This window comes from Penicillium soppii (genome assembly GCF_028829465.1).
Source record: "Penicillium soppii strain IBT 18220 chromosome Unknown utg000010l, whole genome shotgun sequence".
NCBI classification, from domain to species: domain Eukaryota; kingdom Fungi; phylum Ascomycota; class Eurotiomycetes; order Eurotiales; family Aspergillaceae; genus Penicillium; species Penicillium soppii.
Genome location: NW_026643240.1, coordinates 723,247 through 742,066, shown reverse-complemented (window position 1 = coordinate 742,066; position 18,820 = coordinate 723,247). Strand labels below are relative to the sequence as shown.

Here is an 18,820-nt window from a genome sequence, read left to right as displayed (position 1 = left end):
AATCTATGTGCAACAAGACATCTAATCTAGTTCTTGTCAGTAGAGAAATGCATCTTCTTCCAGTCATAATGACTCTCCCAGACATGGCCAGCACGCAAGATCTTTTCCTCCTGCCATAGCCCACCGACAATCTGCATACCAACCGGAAGCAAGACCTGATCATCATCCTTGGCCGGCGCAAACCCAATCGGTATGGAAAGTGCCGGATGACCGGTCACATTGAAAACAGCAGTGTTAATGGTAAGTCCCATGCTAGGTTTGAGCGAGTCCAAGGGCAATTCTCGTTTGCCATGTCGAGGCGCAACAACTGGTGTTGTGGGCATCACCAAGACATCGTATTTCTCAAACAGTTCTTGGTACCTGTCACTCAAATAGCGGCCAAAATTGGCAGTCTTCCCGTAGAGATCTGGGAATTGCTGCATGAGATATAGACCGTTGATGATAACGTTCTTTGTGGATGGGAATGCGCGCTGGAAGCCATCATCGGTCCATGGAAGGCGTGCACGCTCCATTTCGGTCATATAGAGGCCCCGTCGTCCGGTATTTTGGCCCAGCAAGGTCTGCGCTCCAGCGATTCGCTGTTGGATTGTCCATATCGCCGGCCCTTGTAGGTGATCGGGAAGAGAGACTTCTTCAATCTTTGCTCCCAGATCCTTGAATTTCTGAGTAGCAGCCAATACAGCGCCTCTGACTCTCGAGTCCACGGCACTATGTTCGAAGCCTTCAACTAGAACACCGACCTTGAAACCGTCCAGCCTATCAGAGCCTTTCTGAAGTACCTGTCTAAAGCTGGTGGAGCCAGGCTTCGAGCTACCGAGAGCTTTATCATCAATCCCATCATAGCCACTGATGACGTCTAGACATGTGGCAGCTTCCAACGTTGTCTGAGTTAGCGGGCCTGCATGGTCATTCATGGCATCGCCACTGGAAATTCCAGTAAAGGGTACGCGACCATGAGTAGGCTTGAGCCCGACACCTAGAGTTTATCAGTCCACATTCGATCGTTAAAGGAAAGAGAATAAAGTCATACATCCACAAAATGAAGCGGGAACTCGGATACTCCCACCCTGATCACCTCCAATAGTAATATCCACCACACCAGCCGCGACCAGCGCCGCCCCTCCCGAAGTACTCCCTCCTGCCGAGTAACCCATCGCATGGGGATTCTCTACTATGCCTTGGGCACTGGTATATGAGGACGTAGAATGACAAAGATTCTCACAGGTGGATGTTCCATGAATATCCGCGCCGGCCTCTAACAATCGCGTGACAACCGTCGCATCCGTACTTGGAGTCCAAGAAGGAACAATATCACTCCCCAGAAGCTGCGGCACGCCCGCGACCGCAATTACATCCTTCAAACTGACGGATTTACCAGCCAACGGCCCGCCCTGGGCATTACCACGAATCAGAAACCGGTGTGCCCATGCTTGTCCGAAGACTTGCTCGTGGGCAGCTGGTCGACGCACATTCTCGCGCGGATACTTGGTCTGATCGGGTATTGGTTGGTAGTCTGGCAAGGCGGCTACACCTTCGGCACAGTCGTGGACTGCCGCGAGGAGAGTATGGAAGTCTTCAGCCTCGGTTGAGTCGATGGTCAGACCAAGCGGGTCAAGAAGAGCTTGGGCATCGCCCGCTTTGACGGGATTGCTCCTGAAATACATTCGTCAGTGATGGTATAATTTTATGATGGTCCAGCGTCAGACACTCACTCTGAAATGCTCGTGAAAAGAACGGACATAATGGCTATGAAACGCTACAACCTTGATATTTTCTTGATCGGGGGAATGTTTAGTTTAAAAGATATCTCGATGCTGATTTTTTTTCCCTTTTTTTTCTATCGGTATTCCCCGACACGTTCTATCGTGGAGTCCGTTAAACTGGGTCTCCTTGCCTTCGGTCGGTGACCATGTTTACCCCAACGCAAGACGACCCCAACGAAGTTTGGAGAAGGAACTCCTGGAAATAGAGATAGCAAATGTTTGACTTACGAGTATGAGAAATGGAACTCACAGAGATCAAGTGGGTTATCAGTAGGAGTTAGTTAAGTGGGCAATAAACGAAATTCAATAGAAATGTAAATCGGACACGACTCCGAGTGAGGGGCTTATCTCTTCCCCGCATACGAAAGCCAACCTAACTCCCCTTTACTACTTTTCAATTCAATCATAATACACTTACATTATGGCACCAAAGCGAGTTCTAATTACCTATGGCGTGGATGTTGATGCTGTGGCCGGATGGCTAGGCTCATACGGTGGAGAGGACTCTACGAATGACATTAGCAGAGGTAGGTATGTCTTTGATAAGAACAAGATCTCCTTCTGATTATCTTGCAGGCTACTGGGCAGGAACCATCGGAACCCAGCGTCTCCTGAAAATGTTCAAGAAGTATGATATCAAATCAACATGGTTCATTCCCGGCCATTCCCTTGAAACCTTCCCAGAGGACATGGCTGCGGTCCGCGATGCGGGTCACGAAATCGGTCTACACGGATATTCCCACGAAAACCCAACGGACATGACAATTGAACAGCAGCGTGATGTACTTGACAAGACATATCGCATGCTCACTGAGTTTGCTGGAAAGCCGCCTCGAGGAAGCGTAGCACCCTGGTAAAGGCATTGAGTTTGCAGACCTAAAACGTTTCTAATCAAGCGCAAATAGGTGGGAAACCAGCCAGGAAGGAGCTCAGCTTCTCCTCGATTACGGTATCGAGTACGACCACAGTATGAGCCACGAGGACTGCCAGGCCTATTACCTACGGACGGGCGACACCTGGACCAACATAGATTACAAGAAGAAGGCAGAGGAATGGATGAAGCCTCTCGAGCATGGTCCGCAAACAGGGCTAGTCGAGATTCCGTCAAACTGGTACATTGACGACCTTCCCCCGATGATGTTCATCAAGAAGGCACCGAACAGCCATGGCTTTGTCAACCCGCGCGACGTGGAAGATATCTGGCGCGACCATTTTGACTACTTCTACCGCGAGTATGATGAGTTTATTTTCCCGATTACTATTCACCCGGACGTTTCGGGGAGACCACATGTACTGCTCATGCATGAACGGTATGATCTAATGATATTTATATTTCTGTGGGCACGTGGCTAACGGTTGATAGTCTCATCGAGCACTTCAAGAAGCATGAGGGGGTCGAGTTTGTGACGATGGAGCAGGTTTGCGACGATTTCAAGAAGAAGAACGCTCCTCCACCAGGTGCTTTGATGCCTGCGAAGGCTGGAGCTATTCTAGAGAAGTAAGATTATTCAAATTTGAAAGCTTTTTGTAACAGTGAAAAAGATATTACGCAGCAAATGCCTTGCCATCATGGGTTCACAGATTTATATTTTTGTAGATTAACTATCTAGATCGGATTTTGTTTGAAAGGCAAGCCCCAATTTGAGATCGCGAAACAGCATTCAATTACTGCATGGAAGCAATGGTTCAGTTTAATTTAAAGAGTCCCTATCCTAGTCACTATATAGATCGGAATATACAATCAGCACTCAAGCAATTGATTACGTACCTATATGGCGTCTGAAGTACAGTGTGCAGCTGGCTCGGTACTAAATACAAAGCCTAAACAAATCCCAATTTCTTAACTAAGGAAGTGAACTTTTGGGTCTATCTCCCTTTAATAACATCATCATAAATCATACCGGGTATAATCAATGAGTTGTTGTTTTCATTACCTAGATATTCTCCTAGTCGATTGATATGTTTATCAGTACTCCAAATCAGCAGTTACCCCAAACGACACCACAAGGCAGATATCGGCCAGTTCATTGTGAGAAGATCCCATCATTTCATCGCCGTTAGTCTGAAGATTCATCTCCACAGCCCCTCCTATTGGCTAGACAGCCTACCCCAAACGGGATATCTACCCCAAATATCCACCCCAAATCGGTCTCCAACCACCTCTTTACCCCTATGACAGGTTATCAGCTCAAATTTCGCGGGGAAAAGTGGATTGAAGTGGACCGGCTTTCTTATCGCGCTCTTACGCGCCTATTACAGACCAAAGGTGCGAACCTTCGCACCTACCAGATGATTAGACGAAAACGGACACGATAACTGGTGAGAACCTATATATTCCCTCGTCTTTCTCGCAATTCCCATGCTGTCCCAGCCCTAAACTGGACTTCGAGCTCAACAGCTTGTCATTATACCATGGCAACAGCAGATGAGATTAAGGAGGCTCCGTCCCCTTATGCAGATGACCCCCATACAGATACGCAGCAAGCCGAAGTCGAAGACAAATTTGAAGTCTTCAAGCGGGGCGATGGCCAGGTCGACTTCCGCACCGTGAGCTGGATCCGTGCTTCCGTCATCTTTCTGAAGAGTCAGTGTCCCCAGCCTGTCAGGTCTAGCAGCTATTGACATCGTCCCAGTTATCTTCGCGACGGGCGTCCTGTCCATCCCGTCGTTGATGTACGAGCTGGGCGCCTTCCCGGGCGCCATCACCGTGATTGGATGGAGTCTGCTGAATACTTACTGCGCATTGGTGCAGGGCAACTTCCGCAACGCTTATCCGGGCTGCCATTCAATCGCAGACATGGCGCAGATCGTCGGCGGGCCGGTAGTGAAGGAGCTCGTCGGGGGTCTGTTCACCGTTAGCTATGTTATCGTCGCGGCGTCTGGAATCATCGGCGTCTCGACGGCGTTCAATGCGCTGTCTCTGCATTCCATCTGTACAGTTTGGTTCTCGTTCATCGGAACGATCATCATCGCTATGTGTGCTAGTGTGCGCAAGTTCTCGCACATCGGTTGGCTGACCTGGCTTGGGTTCGGGAGTGTCTATGTGGCTGTTTTCATTATCGTGTATGTTCGCAGCAACCCACAAAGAAACAACAGACTAATCTCCCCCAGCGTCGGCGTCACAGTTCGCGATAGACCAGCCGCAGCGCCCCAAACAGGTGACTTCGACCTCGGCTACCGAGTCATCGGCGACCCAGCCTTCACAACCGGCATCACGGCCTCAGCCACAATATTCGTCTCCAGCGCCGCAACATCCGCTTTCCTCCCCGTGATTTCGGAAATGCGCAAACCAAAAGATTACCCCAAAGCCGTGTACCTAAGCATGAGCCTAGTAACAGCATCCTACCTAACATTCAGCCTAGTCATCTACGCCTGGTGCGGCAAATGGATTGCCTCGCCATCCCTGGGCAGCGCTGGCGAAACCGTCAAGCGAGTTGCATATGGGGTCGCCCTGCCGGGGCTGATCATCAGTGGGTGTCTATACGTGCACGTTGCGGCGAAATATCTCTTCGTGCGGATCCTGCGCGACTCGCGCCATCTCCAGGCGAACACATTTGTGCACTGGGGAACGTGGCTATCGTGCACGCTTGGGATGGCTGCGATATCGTTTGTGTTGGCTTCAGCTATTCCGATTTTTAACTATGTGTTGGCTCTTGTTGGCAGTTTGTGTTTTGCGCCGTTGGCTATTAGTTTGCCTGGTTGGTTGTGGCTGTACAGTCATCGTGACTATTGGAGGGGTAATTTTGTCCGGGTTGTTTTATATGGGCTTCATGTTTTTCTTGTTCTGCTTGGCCTGTTCATGGCGGTTGGGGGAACTTATGGGGTTGTTGTACAGATTAATCAGGCGTACAAGAATGGGGAGATATCCTCGGCGTTTTCCTGTGCGGATAACAGTGGGTCATGAGATTGTACATTATGGAAAAAAATACAACTACATGGATACCTAACTAGCGCTAACTAACTAACTACAATTTGGAAGATTGATTGGGCCGCACTCCGTACAGATCGGGGTGATTGGCCGTGCCCTAAGAAGATACTAATCCGAAGACTCAACTGCCGATGACTTGTGGACTTTAAGTGGAGTGCCACTGAATATAACAAGCTACTAGGAAAATGTTTAATAAAGTATGTTTCTACCTAGGTAGCCTATTAAAAAGTGAAGAGAAGAATCCAGATTTTTTTATGCAGTACATGTATTATGCACTAAATTACAATGAAGCCGCTCCGCCGTTTCCGATGAAAGCGAATCCGAATCCGACTTTCACTCCACCACGTGGACTGGTTTCTCTTTTCTTTATATATCTTTCTGTTGATGATTCTCTTTTATCCTCCTGCCCTTTCTCCTCTTTTTGCTCTATACTCCCTTGAAATATACCATAAGGCCATACAACATATAAAGTGAGATTGAATTATCCAGACCGCCGATCCTTATCGAATCCCCACCCGCGGGCATCCGTTATCATGCTACGCAAACTAGCCCTGCTGCTATTCGCAATTCATTCAGCAGCAATCGCAATCCCCAAAGTGCCTTCAGATGCCTCAGTCCAGATCGCAATAATTGCGCCCGAAAAGGCCGGGTCATTTCCACCGCCAACCAGCCAGATCCATGAAAAGCGCTACTACTACCTGGAAACCGTGCCCGATGAAGACGAACTCGAAGTTCTGCTGAAAGAGAAAACCATGCGCGAGGCGGGCTTTGTATCGACCTCCCCGGAGTCCTCCACGCCGCAGAGTACTCACTTCTCGCAAAAGCAGAAGCTGCACAATTCACCGCCGGATCCGGAAGCGCCGATCACCTCGCCGATGCATCCGAGTGCTGGCGTGCACCTAGATTCTGGGTCCAGAGAGCAGCCTCATCGATTGGTGATCACGTACCGTTGGGAGCATGCGACTATACTGTGGCCCCCGTTTGGGTTCTTCGTCGTTGGTTCCGCCGTTGTGTGTTTCGTGACGATCTTGAGGAGTGTACGTGCCAAGACGTGAGATTGAGTTTTGATCATCTGATTACTTTTTGAAACAACGATTTTTGTCAATATCCCCCTGAGAGAGACAGTCGATCACTGGCTGGTACAGCAGGTGGCTTTCCTCGATTAAGTCGCAGGTACCGCTTGAATGCGCCTAAATGTGCTCTACAACGTACAACACACCCCGTTCGGTCGGTTTTCGTCGCCATGAGATTCGGGCCACCCCCAGCATCATCCCTATCTCCATATGCACCCATTGATTATCCTGGAATAACAGAGAAGGAAACCCCGTCACAGATCCGTGGGTAGCCGCTTGCACTCGAACATCCCTGGACGGATCATAAGCCCGCACCCATTCTCAGATTGCTATACTCCTATGGGCATGAAGGAGATGGTAGTCATACAAATCTAAGAGGAACTTTAACAGCTGGATCAAGCAAGGCGGACTGCGAGGCGTATGGACTTCGGTAAAATGTTGGAAAGCGCAGAAGCTTTCGTAGCAGAAGGACTGGAATGTCACGATCATTGTAACATCTTCTGCAATTTCTGTTGACAGCTAGGTGAATCATCTTATAGGAAGTTCTTTTCAAATAGAATATTTACTTCTAGACGTGAATATGCGGTTCATCTTAGCCTCAAAACCGCCTCTCACAAGGCGCTGAGGTTTAGAAAAGTTTTGCCATGGCCATGATCGATCGGGATATAATATAATATTATAGTAGGGATTCTAAATATAGGATTACTTCAATGCAGAGGAAGAATTAGTGAATATGGACACATGACGTGAACGTTGTCAAGTGTGAAAAATACATGTACTAAACTAATAACTAACTAATTCAAATAACTAACATAGGATGAGACTAATGATTACATCGATGTCTCTCAATTTTTGCAGTCCCAGCCTGAGATTACCAAGACCAAGTAAATAGACAAAATTCGAACAATGAATATGTACGGGACTTTCTATCAGAAAGATGAAATCATTTAAGAATCATCAACGAGTCTTTTTTGCATCCAGGCGCGCTTTGCCCCATCGAGCAAGCCATCCATGTTGCCGCTATTATCGCACATGCCGCGGAACATGCCGTCCTCCTTATTAATGAGCGACCAGGGATGGTCGAACTCGATGACGCGGCCGTGGTCGAGAACTAGGACTTTGTCGTAGTCGATGATAGTCTGCAGTCGGTGGGCAATGGTGATAATCGTGCTGCTGTGCAGCTCGCGGAGGGTTTCTTGGATCTTAGAGTCGGTGGCGTAGTCGATTGAGGCGGTTGCTTCGTCCATCATTAGGACGCGGGGATTCTTGAGGAGGGCGCGCGCTAGGCAAAGGAGTTGGCGCTGGCCTTGAGAGAGGTTCGAGCCCGACTCGGAGACAAGGCTGTCGAGGTTGTAGAAGACGTTTTTGTTGTCGACTGTTGTTGCCACACTGCCGTTGGCGCCGTTGACGTTGGTTTCGGTTGCTGTGAGGGTGCTGGAGGTTGCGGGGGTTGTGGTGCCCGAGGTGCTGGATCCGATTAGGTGAACGCGACGGAGGGCCTTGAAGATGTCTTCGTCGCTGAAGAGGCCGAATGGATCCAGGTTGCTGCGGAGTGTTCCTGTGAAGAGAGTTGGGTCTTGGGGCACGATGGTGATAGCCTCACGCAGGTCTCGTAGTCCGATGGATCCGATGTCAACACCGTCAATTATGATTTGACCCTTCTCTGCCTCGAGACCGCGGAAGAGCGCTAGGGCGAGAGAGCTCTTGCCAGCACCTGTACGACCGACAATACCGACCTTCTCGCCAGCCTTGACGGAGAACGAAACCTCCTTGAGAACGGGATCCAGCTCAGCTTTGTAGCGCGTGGTGTAGCCCTTGAATTCGACTGCGCCTTGGCTCGGCCAGTCCGCTGCAGGACGGGACTCTTCAATGACAGATGCTGCTTCCTGGTCCACATCAAGATATTCTCTGAGTCGCTCAACGGAGTTCATGTTCTGTTGGACGTCGGAATAAAGACGCACAAGCCAGAGCATGTTCTCTGAGAATGTGACGGCGTAAGTCAGCGAAAGACCGGCGGCACCGGCGTCGATGGCTCCAACGTTCAGCAGCACAAAGGCAGCCGCAAAGAAGGAAACCAGAGCACCGGCCCAATCAACACGGAAAGCGAGCCAGCGGTTGCTAGCCCAGAGGTAGATGTGAGGCCGATTGTAGGCATTGATGCGTCGGTGATTGTCGACCATGAAGCGAGGACCATCACCATAGGCACGGATGGTCACGAGTCCGTTTAGCGTCTCGCCAAATTGCTGGTACAAGGGACTGCGCTGCACAGATTCCAGACGCTTGAGATCGCGAGAGGAGTTTATGTAGACGGCACCGAGAGCAGTATACACGAGTATGATGAATACACCAGCAATCAAAAAGCGAGGGGTGATCCAGGAGATCAAAATGACAACCATGATGACTGATGCGAGACTATGGAGCATACCGATAGCAACACCGGCAACTTCCTGATCGACAGACTCGACATCCTTGGAGAACCGGTTCATGAGCTGGCCAAGAGGCGTGGAATCGAAGAAACGGAACTTGGCGTGCATGACCGCCTTGAGAAGGCGGTCATGGATCTTCCATGAAGCATGAAGCGAGCCCCAGAAAACCAAACCCTCCCGGGCGAGAGAGATAAGAATGTAGAAGGATCCCAGAAGTGCATAGACACCCAGGTAGTAAGCGACATTGACCTCGCCATCAGCCTCGGCGGCCGTGGAGCCTCCGCCAAGCTGGGGGAAACTCCAACTGCTGACGCGACCGACACTTCCGACATTAAAAGTAGGAGGCTTGAGATGAGCCGCGGCGGCATACTGGCCGGCATCCTCAGTGCCAGCCTTAGAAGTTTGGTAGGAATTGGCCCATTGCCTGATCCAAATGTTGGTGGAAACCGATCCGATTTGCTGCAAGAAGAACACCGAGACAGCTCCAATCCAGTAGTACCACGGGCCCATAGCGCTGAGGTACATGCTAACAGTGGACCACGCGATGCTACCAGTAGTCTTGGACTCGAGAAGCTTATTCTTATCTTCCTGGGCCTTTCCATCAGCAGTTCCACCCAGATCTTCATCATCCGCCTGGCCACGGGAGCTGGCTCTGGAAGCTGGGCGGGACTTGTATTCATCGCCCAACGCACCAGTGGCAGCAACATCGTTGGGGCGGCCTTGGGCGGAGATCTTGCCGTTTTCCATGACTACAACGTGATCCGCCTGGGGAACAGTCAATCCAACGTTGTGGGTGACCAAAATACAAGTACGGTTGAGCATCAAAGGACCGGTGAGAGCTTGGCGGAAGATGTGCTTAGCAGTGTGAGAGTCGACGGCAGAGAGACAGTCATCAAGTAGCAGATGGCGGCCACTGCTGTAGATAGCGCGAGCAAGAGAAATCCTCTGCTTCTGGCCACCAGACAAACTGATACCCTTTTCTCCGACCATAGTCTGGTCACCGGCATCCAGAATGGCAAGGTCGCGCTCGAGTGCACAGGCCTTCAGCACTGCGCGGTAGCGCCGCTCGTCATAGGGAGAGGCGAAGACAATGTTTTCCTTTACAGTATCGTTGACCAACCACGCTTCCTGGGCACAATAAGCAATGCTGTCAACCAGGCCGGTCTCGGGGTCAATTGGAAGATCGGCTCTGTTGGCCATTCCACCGGGGAGGTAGACGCGGCCCTCGATAAGCTGCATCTCTCCCAGGAGAGCCATTAGCAGAGAAGTTTTGCCAGATCCAGTGGGTCCAGCAATAATGTTTAGCTTGCCAATAAGGAATTCAACGTCAATGTTTATTAGACGGAAAGCATCCAAGTCGGCTTCGGACGCAGTATCCTGAGTCTGAGTCTTGGAATTGCTCCAAGAGAGGGTTGCATTTTCAAGGCCGATCTTAGCAGGTGTTCCAGCAGTTGTACTGTCCCGTAGTTGATCATATTTGCTAGTTTCCTCCTCATTGAGATACTTGTCCACACGATCAAGGGAGACCTTGCATTCCTGGACGTGGGCTACCATGTCCGCCAGCTGGTCCAATGGAATACGCAATAGTGAGAACATTGAGAGAGCAGGGAATGCGATGGAAGGAGTCAACTGCTTTTTCTCGACGACCGTGTACAGGAAGAAGGACGCGAACGTGATCAGAAGAGGCGTGCCGTACCAAACAGTGGCGGCAATGGACCACAGGATGTATCTGTTCCGCAAGGCCTTCAATTCGGCCTTGCGCTTCTCATTGACAATATTTTGGAAGCGCTGTTCCCAAGCAAAATACTTGATAATGCGAATGTTTTGAAGTACTTCGTTGGTGGCGTTAATGCGGGAATCGGTACCCTTGAGGATCTCGCCTTGTACCTTGTTGAACTGGCGGGCAATGAAGAGGTTGATAGGCAGCATAAGAAACATCAACACAATACCAGCAAATGAGCTGAAGCCCATGACATGGTAAAGTAGAGTGACGGCCATGATGAGTTGCACGGGTACACTAGCCCACAGGAAATGAAGATAGGCACCAACTTCGCTCACTTTGAATGAATCAATAGCCATCAAGTTGATGATGGTACCGACATTGGCTTGAGTGGTTTCGTCAAACTTAGATTCGGGCTTGTTGCCAGACTCGGCATCATTGCCATTCATGGCCTTCTTCTTACGGCTGAAAGAAAAAAGCCCTTTCTTCTTCGTCTTTTGTTGCGCATCTTTGGGCAAGACAGAGTCCTCTACAGACTTCTTTGCAGCCTCGACCGAAGCACCCGCCTTGCGGCGCAAAGCCTTGGCGTAGATTTCACCGATAATGACCGCGCGGATTTTCACACCCATCGTGCGACCAATCCACAGAGCTTGGTTATCAGCAATGTTCTTAGTCATGGTGCAGCAGAAAAGCAGAATCGCAAACAGCCAAGCAGCATTGGGAGTAGTCGACCGAGGATCCTCGACATACTCGAGGATAGCCTTGAGAAGCAGACTAGGCATGAAAACGAAGAGGTTGGCAAAGATCGTCCAAGCACCCTGCTTGAGGATGGTTCCCATGAAGAATCGAAGTAGCTTCCATGCTAGGGAACCTTTCATCTTTCTCTTGCGAAAGTCGGCAAGGACATTGACAGCCTTCTGAGATGGAGTCAAGTTCCAAACATCCTGAAGCTCCAGCGTTTGACGGTAGCCTTTCATGACCAGTGAGTCGACCCAGGAGAATGTCGCAAGCGAAAACAAACTGGCTGTTGGGTATCTCGGAGGCTCCAGGTCACCTTCGCGCTCCACCAAAACTGGCTTGTTGCCTCGGCGAGTAGTGAGCGCGATCGTCAACAGCACTGTGCTCAATGCAAACTGGATGCTGCTGAGAATCAGGGCATTTTTAGACAGCGGGTGGATGATGGCGGATCGGAACACCATAATGTTGAACAGCCACTGAAGACCGTACAAACTGGCCGTGTGAGTCCAGAGTCTCGGGGCGGAGGAAAGCTCCTTAGCCGATAGAAGGAACCGGACCAGTACCAAGAACAGTATGTAACTCCATGACACAAGGCCTGCGACGGCTGGAAGTGTTCCATGTCGGCCCCAGGCGTTAGTCGACAAAATCACCGTGTATAGTGCAACCTGGCCAATGGAAACGGCGATTTCGAGTAATACGACGGCGACCTCTCCGCGCGGGCGATCGATCTCGAGTTGGGATCGTTCGTGCTGGATGGCCTGGGAGAAGATGGCATCGGATTCATTTTCCGCCGCATTTGATTCCTCGGAATCATTGCTGGGAAGGAGCTTGTAAGCAACACCTTTCCGGGTGAGCGCATAACGATGAGCGAGGCGAATTAGGACCACGAGCAGCGAGGCGCCGCAAACTGTGAGGGGAAGGATAACCTGTAGAATACTTTATGACATGTCAGATGGTGGATTCAACGGTCGGGGATCAATGAAGACTTTGACTCACTTGCGCTGGAAGCAACGAGATAGGTCGTCGATGGCCCAAACGGGACCCTGGCATTGCGGCAGCATGGCCGCAAAGCTCGTAAAGCTTGGAATTTGAATCCCTTGGGTGGTAGATCACACAAATTTTCAGCTATTTGTATATGCAATGTGACCAGTATTTTACCCTTTACGGTTAGCAAGTTTTCAGTTGTTTGCCGAAGAAGGCTGGCATCGCAGGTGTCGATGACGGGGATGAGGAGGATCCGGAACGTAGAGCCGTTGAGGCAAATGGGTAGAGATCAGAATATTACACAGAACTTCTGCATAAATCGGAGGAAGATATTTTCTGACCTCCTCTAGGGCGGGGGAGAGGGACTTGGAAAATGCAAGCACCGCAGTTTCGAGCAGGGGTTCCAAAACCGGCGGTGGACGGACTCCCGGGGTGACATGGACCGCCACGCAAAAAATCTGGTGGATCGAGGTACCAATTCGACGCCAATAGAAGTTTTCTATTACTACAATGTCATTATAAGCCTTGACTACTTTGGGTGCCCGCTTATCTTTTCTGCATACCGAGATAACTATATAACTAGTTCACCTGTTATGCAACTATATGACTAGATCATTTAAATTGGAGGTTTAATGCGTGTGATGCAGACGATGATCTATTGCTTATCTGGTCGTATATAGTTCCCCACTGCGAGAACCGTCTTATCGTAAGCTTTTGGAGGCCTAGAATAGTTACCTAGGTAGTTGTATAGTTGAATGTTATCATACAACATTGTAGGGAGTTTTACTATCACTATGATATATAAAATAAAATAACAAATACTATTTTGCTTCTATAACGGTATTATAAGTAAAACAAAGAAGGAAAATATTCTTTGGCCACATGTTGAATTTGCTCAAAGTTGGCTTTGATCACGTTTTCAGTGGTCGCCACCAAATAGTCGGGGAGTCACGGTCTTCTATCTTCAACCTCTCTCTCCCGCAAACTAGTGCTTGTGCTGCCTTGCGCCTCGTCACTATATAATCCCAATCTCTTCGCCTTATATTTTCAGTTGCAACTTCGGTAATCATGGCAGAACGCATTCTCATGAACGAATTCAAGGGCCTCCTCAAAGAGAAATGGGTGCACGTCGAGGTAAGTCAGATTGTAGCATTGAATAGATGCTCATTCAACCCCATTTATACCTATATTCATGTTCATCTTCTATTATGAAACTTGCACTAACATTTCTCAAGTTACACGATGACGACATCTTCAACTGGGACGTTGCCTTGATTGTCATCAATCCTGATTCCATGTACTACGGCGGCTACTTCAAAGCCTCGATGACTTTTCCCTCCAACTACCCATACGCCCCACCAAGTATGTGTGCTCTTTCCTCTTTCCACTCTCTGATCTCCAATTTCCACTTTCCACTTGCGGGCTCCTTCTCAACATGACTAACTCAATCCCTCCACAGAGTTCCGCTTCTTGAACCCCATTCACCATCCCAACATCTACACTGATGGCAAACTGTGCATCTCCATCCTCCACCCACCCGGCGAGGATGAAATGTCGGGTGAGCTAGCTTCCGAGCGCTGGTCCCCGGCCCAACGCGTGGAATCCGTCCTGATCTCCATTATCTCCCTTCTCGACGATGCCGAACCCTCCTCGCCCGCCAACGTCGATGCCGCTGTCTTGCTACGCAATGAGCCTGACGTATACCGCCAGCTCGTCAAAGCCGACGTCGATGCCTCCAAGCTCGATGTTCCCGAAGGCTTCAATATGCCCACCCACGACACACCTGCCCGCGAACCCGTTGAAAAGGAAGATCATGACTTCTGGGCTGATAGCGATGCCGACAGCGATGTGTTCGGCGGCAGTGACTCGGATGATGATCTTGACATGGAGCAGTCGAGCGGCAGCGATATGAATGTGGATGATGATTCGGCTGATGACTCGACTGATGAGACAGAGACAGAGGTGAAGCCCAAGATGAACGCATAAGGGGACCCCCCTACTTTTCGTGACGGCGCGATCGCGCGCCATCCCGTTGCGGGCATATTTAGCATTCTCGGCGTACATTCTACATACGATGGACAAGGCGTTTACTAGCATCATGGGGTATTACGGCATTTATGGTTTATGAAAGGCATTCGATAGCACTGCGTTGATGTTTTTATGATTTATTTAGCATTAGAACAAACAGCGCCGTTCATTCTACATTTTCGTCGATTCAAATTTCAGCCCTATCCTAAGATCAAAAGCATAATTCCCATCCGCCCAGCAAAAGTGGACTCCACACTCTATCCCCGCTCTTAAACCCGAACTATACCTAGTAGTCCTATTTCGGACCCCAAATACTAACCCTGAATTTTCCCCAATCACGTACAACGTCCTTAATTATAATACAAACCCAATTAGGAAAGCAAGAAAGACCCAAAACCATCCAAAATGGCAACCCAAGCCCTCGCCAACTGGACCGTCTCTCTCACCACCCTCCCAGAAGAGGTAAGTCATGCCGCCCTCTGCAGCTTCTACAACTAGGCCGGCTGCACAATCGGCGGCAGCACCCACCCAACAACAACCATAGCCCGCACCGCTCTATCGCCCTTCTCAGGACCCCCCACCTCCACCCTCCTAGGCAGCTCAATCACCATAGACGCCCAACACGCAGGTCTGTTCAACGGAATAGCCTCCCACGTCCACGACTACGACGACACCCACCCCGACACAATTATCCACCCACCGGGCGCCGTGGCATCCGCGCTCCTGGCGATAACCGAGACGCTGGCGCGCCCCGTCTCCGGGCGGGAATTCCTGCTCGCGCTCGTCGCCGGCATCGAGGCCGAGTGCAAAGTCGGCAAGGCTGTGTGGCCCGCGCACCACGATGTCGGCTAGCACATTACCTCGACGACAGGGTCCATCGGGGCTGCGGTGGCCGTGTCGAATATTCTGGGCTTGGACGCTGTGCACGTCGCGCATGCGATTGGGCTGGCCGCGACGCAGGTCACTGGATTAAGGGAGATGTTCGGCTCGCATGCGAAGTCGTTCCACCCTGGGCGGGCGGCGCAGAATGGGATCGTTGCTGCTTTGCTTGCTGCTGGGGGATATACGAGCTCGCTGGAGGCGCTGGAGGCTAAGAGGGGGTGGGGGAATGTTGTTGGGGGTGGGCATCGGCTTGAGGAGGAGAATGGGGACTTGGGGAGGTGTGGAAGACTGTTCGGAATGCTTTCAAGCCGTTTCCTTGTGGGATTGATTGTTGTGCATCCGGTTATTGATGGGTGTGTTTGGGTGAATGGGGAGTTAGGGAGGGTTGGGGTTGAGGTGAACGATGTTGAGAGTGTTGTTGTTCGAGTTCATTCGCTTGTGCTTTAGTTGACTGGGAAGACGAAGCCAAAGGATGGGTTGGAGGCGAAGTTTAGTATTTATCATGGGGGTGCTGTTGGATTGTTGTTTGGGAAGGCTACACCGGCGCAGTACGAGGATGATGTCATTGTTGATGAGAGAGTTGTGCAGTTGAGAGATCGGTTTATGGCGGTTACTGATGAGACGTTGCGGGCTGATGAGTGTCATATCGTTGTGAAGGTGGCTGGAAGAGACAATATCGAAAGACATGTTGATTATGCTGTGGGGAGTTTGGAGAAGCCTATGACAGATAAGCAGCTGACAGCTAAGTTCGTCGATCAGTGTGTCGGGGTTATAGGTCAAGAGAGGACCGACAGACAAGGCGAGCCAGTGGTGTTGGAATTTGGCGCTTGAAGACGACGTGCGCCGTATCAAGAATGTGCTATAAATCTTACTTTGATCGGATTGTGTACCTAAATATATGTCTTTAAATTTATAAGATATACCCCAAGCATTAGCATAAACCAGGTATGCAATCTACCTACGTGCTATAGTTACGTGTTTATGTAGGAGTGCTACGTTTCTACAAGGGGCCTCAGTGTTCCACTACAACGATATTAGGGCGTGGTTAGCTGCTATATATCCACGATCTAGTGGATCTAGATCAAGACTAGACTCCCGAAGAATGTAGAGATAAGATTTGAAGTAATCAATAGTCAGACATTACAAATTTGATTGCTTTTCAAATGTTTGCAGTGACAACGATACTCTTGCGTCTGCTTAATCTATTATCTGCATATTTGGGTAGATGACTTCCGAGGTTGTCTTCGATCATGACAGGCACAAGGAAAGCAAAGCAAATTATCAATGCGACATGAATGGACAACGAGCTACTCAGATTATGTGCAAAATTATGAGGAATATAGCGAAAACAATTTGTATAGTAGGTAGCGTCGGGGTAGACCCGCAAGAAAACACCGAGATAAAACCAAAGAAAATACGATGTGCGCCTGTTAACCATTCATCCATATGCCCAGTGCTGGGTTTGTCGCTGACAGGACCCTAGCAAGTATCTAATCTATGCAGAAACAGCATCCTTGATCTCGCTGTAGATAGCACCGAGCTCCCGGTGGAAAGCCTTCTCAGCGTCCTCAATGATGCTGCCGACACGGTCCTTAACAGAGTCTTCGACACTGGGACCGGCCTTGTAGCCACCGCCGGCAAGAATCTGGGTGTAGTTGGAGGAACCACCACCGTTCCAGGCCAGAAGCTGTGATAAAGTTAGCATAATGTTTTGGCCGGATAGAGCGAGGTAAAAACTTACGTTAGGAGTGTCGGCAGGAATATCGGTAAGAGTATCCTTGGTGGCGATGTTGATGAGCGCATCCTTGAGCTGCTTAGGGGTCACATCGGCGACGGCAAAGGCAGAGTCCTTGGCAGGTGCCAGGGAGACGTAGTAGGCCAGCAGACCGGCGATGTGAGGGGAAGCCATGGAGGTTCCGGAGATGGTGTTGGTGGCGTATTTGCTGCCGGTCCAGGTGGACAGAATGTTCAGACCGGGAGCGAAGATGTCAGTGCACTTGCCATAGTTGGAAAAGTAAGCACGCTCATCACCCAGGGTGGAGGCGCCAACAGTAACAGCCTTCTGGGCAGCAGCGGGGGAGTAGTTGCAAGCATCAGCGTTGTCGTTACCGGCAGCGACGGCGAAGTGAATGCCGGCGTCAACGGCAGCGTTGACAGCGAGGTCGAGAGTACGGGAGCTGCCACCACCAAGAGACATGTTGGCAACGCTACCCTTGAACTTCTTGTCACCCTTCTTGGACTTCTTGATGTGAGCCTCAACAGCCCACTCAACACCCTTCACGACATCAGACATAGTGCCAGAGCCGTTGGAGCGGAGGACCTTGACGGCGTAGACGTTGGCCTTCTTGGCAACACCGTACTTCTTACCGGCAATGGTACCGGAGCAGTGGGTTCCGTGGCCGTTGCCATCCTCATCTTCGTCATTCTGGGGGATAGTCTTGCCCCAGTTGGCACGACCCTCGAAGTCAACGTGCTCCACGTTGGTACCAGTATCGATCACGTAAGCATCGACACCCTCGCCACCCTCCTCGGCATACAGATACTTGTTGAAGTTGCCGAAAGAGAGGCTGTCACGGTGAGAGATACGGGCAAGACCCCATGGAGCGTTCTTCTCAACGGAGCCCTCGCTCATGGTACGGACCTCAGAGTCCTTCTCGATATATTCGACCTGTTGGTGAGAATGGATTCATTAGTCGCCGACCTCGGGATACTTCGTGAGGGGAAGGGGATTACTCACATCAGGATGACGGCGGACCTGCTCGATGACATCCTCATGGAAGTGACCAGCATATCCCATGAGAGATCCAGCGACGTGGAAAGTGTGCTTGACGCCAGTGTAGGCCTCAAAGTCGAAGCCGAAGAGAGAGCGCTTCTTCAGCTCCATCCGACCGTTCTGGGCGGTGTGAATGTCCTGCACCCAGCTGTGGTGGTTTGAAGCAGAGCTCTGATCAACGTGCTTCTTGAAAACAATGATATAGGAATCAGGGATTGCCTCTGCGTTCATAGAAGAGAGGATGGGAGCTGCCTCATTGTGGATGGAGCCTACCACCATGGGTGAGGCCGCTGCCAGCAACGGGAGCAGTGTTAGGCTAAGGAAGCCTTTCATGCTGGGCAAGGAAATATTGATTCGACAAAAGGGTAAAGGATGGTAAGTTCGTTAGGTGTATAAAGGATGGATGAAGAATAAGCTTGGAAAGAGGAGAAGGAAGAATGAGGAGAGCTCGTTCTTTATCTAGGGAGGAGTCGGGGGGATCGATGATGCAAGCAGATTCTGATTA

The 18,820-nt window shown here is 50.3% G+C and overlaps 9 protein-coding genes across 9 annotated transcripts; 5 read left to right on the top strand and 4 right to left on the bottom strand.

Annotated features, from left to right (window-relative positions):
• Window positions 1-26: 26 nt before the first annotated feature.
• N7529_010933 (putative amidase) lies at window positions 27-1,741 on the bottom strand (the record flags this gene model as incomplete). The annotated part of the gene is made up of 3 exons (XM_057246460.1): window positions 27-976; window positions 1,031-1,653; window positions 1,713-1,741. 3 exons carry the CDS (start codon window positions 1,739-1,741, stop codon window positions 27-29), a joined length of 1,602 nt encoding a protein of 533 aa, XP_057091809.1.
• Window positions 1,742-2,184: 443 nt separating this feature from the next.
• N7529_010932 (polysaccharide deacetylase family protein) lies at window positions 2,185-3,265 on the top strand (the record flags this gene model as incomplete). Its single annotated transcript, XM_057246459.1, has 4 exons — window positions 2,185-2,290; window positions 2,340-2,616; window positions 2,669-3,073; window positions 3,127-3,265. 4 exons carry the CDS (start codon window positions 2,185-2,187, stop codon window positions 3,263-3,265), a joined length of 927 nt encoding a protein of 308 aa, XP_057091808.1.
• Window positions 3,266-4,175: 910 nt separating this feature from the next.
• On the top strand, window positions 4,176-5,667 carry N7529_010931 (putative neutral amino acid permease; the record flags this gene model as incomplete). Its single annotated transcript, XM_057246458.1, has 2 exons — window positions 4,176-4,347; window positions 4,397-5,667. The coding sequence occupies 2 exons, from the start codon at window positions 4,176-4,178 to the stop codon at window positions 5,665-5,667; spliced, it is 1,443 nt and encodes a 480-aa protein (XP_057091807.1).
• Window positions 5,668-6,224: 557 nt separating this feature from the next.
• Window positions 6,225-6,746, top strand: N7529_010930 (uncharacterized protein; the record flags this gene model as incomplete). The annotated part of the gene is made up of 1 exon (XM_057246457.1): window positions 6,225-6,746. One exon carries the CDS (start codon window positions 6,225-6,227, stop codon window positions 6,744-6,746), a length of 522 nt encoding a protein of 173 aa, XP_057091806.1.
• A 965-nt stretch (window positions 6,747-7,711) lies between these two features.
• On the bottom strand, window positions 7,712-12,709 carry N7529_010929 (uncharacterized protein; the record flags this gene model as incomplete). The annotated part of the gene is made up of 2 exons (XM_057246456.1): window positions 7,712-12,584; window positions 12,645-12,709. 2 exons carry the CDS (start codon window positions 12,707-12,709, stop codon window positions 7,712-7,714), a joined length of 4,938 nt encoding a protein of 1,645 aa, XP_057091805.1.
• A 991-nt stretch (window positions 12,710-13,700) lies between these two features.
• Window positions 13,701-14,618, top strand: N7529_010928 (uncharacterized protein; the record flags this gene model as incomplete). Its single annotated transcript, XM_057246455.1, has 3 exons — window positions 13,701-13,766; window positions 13,868-13,994; window positions 14,092-14,618. The coding sequence occupies 3 exons, from the start codon at window positions 13,701-13,703 to the stop codon at window positions 14,616-14,618; spliced, it is 720 nt and encodes a 239-aa protein (XP_057091804.1).
• Window positions 14,619-15,065: 447 nt separating this feature from the next.
• On the top strand, window positions 15,066-15,512 carry N7529_010927 (uncharacterized protein; the record flags this gene model as incomplete). The annotated part of the gene is made up of 2 exons (XM_057246454.1): window positions 15,066-15,126; window positions 15,205-15,512. The coding sequence occupies 2 exons, from the start codon at window positions 15,066-15,068 to the stop codon at window positions 15,510-15,512; spliced, it is 369 nt and encodes a 122-aa protein (XP_057091803.1).
• Window positions 15,513-15,917: 405 nt separating this feature from the next.
• On the bottom strand, window positions 15,918-16,229 carry N7529_010926 (uncharacterized protein; the record flags this gene model as incomplete). Its single annotated transcript, XM_057246453.1, has 1 exon — window positions 15,918-16,229. The coding sequence occupies one exon, from the start codon at window positions 16,227-16,229 to the stop codon at window positions 15,918-15,920; it is 312 nt and encodes a 103-aa protein (XP_057091802.1).
• Window positions 16,230-17,037: 808 nt separating this feature from the next.
• Window positions 17,038-18,648, bottom strand: N7529_010925 (S8 family peptidase; the record flags this gene model as incomplete). Its single annotated transcript, XM_057246452.1, has 3 exons — window positions 17,038-17,229; window positions 17,284-18,210; window positions 18,280-18,648. 3 exons carry the CDS (start codon window positions 18,646-18,648, stop codon window positions 17,038-17,040), a joined length of 1,488 nt encoding a protein of 495 aa, XP_057091801.1.
• Window positions 18,649-18,820: the final 172 nt, after the last annotated feature.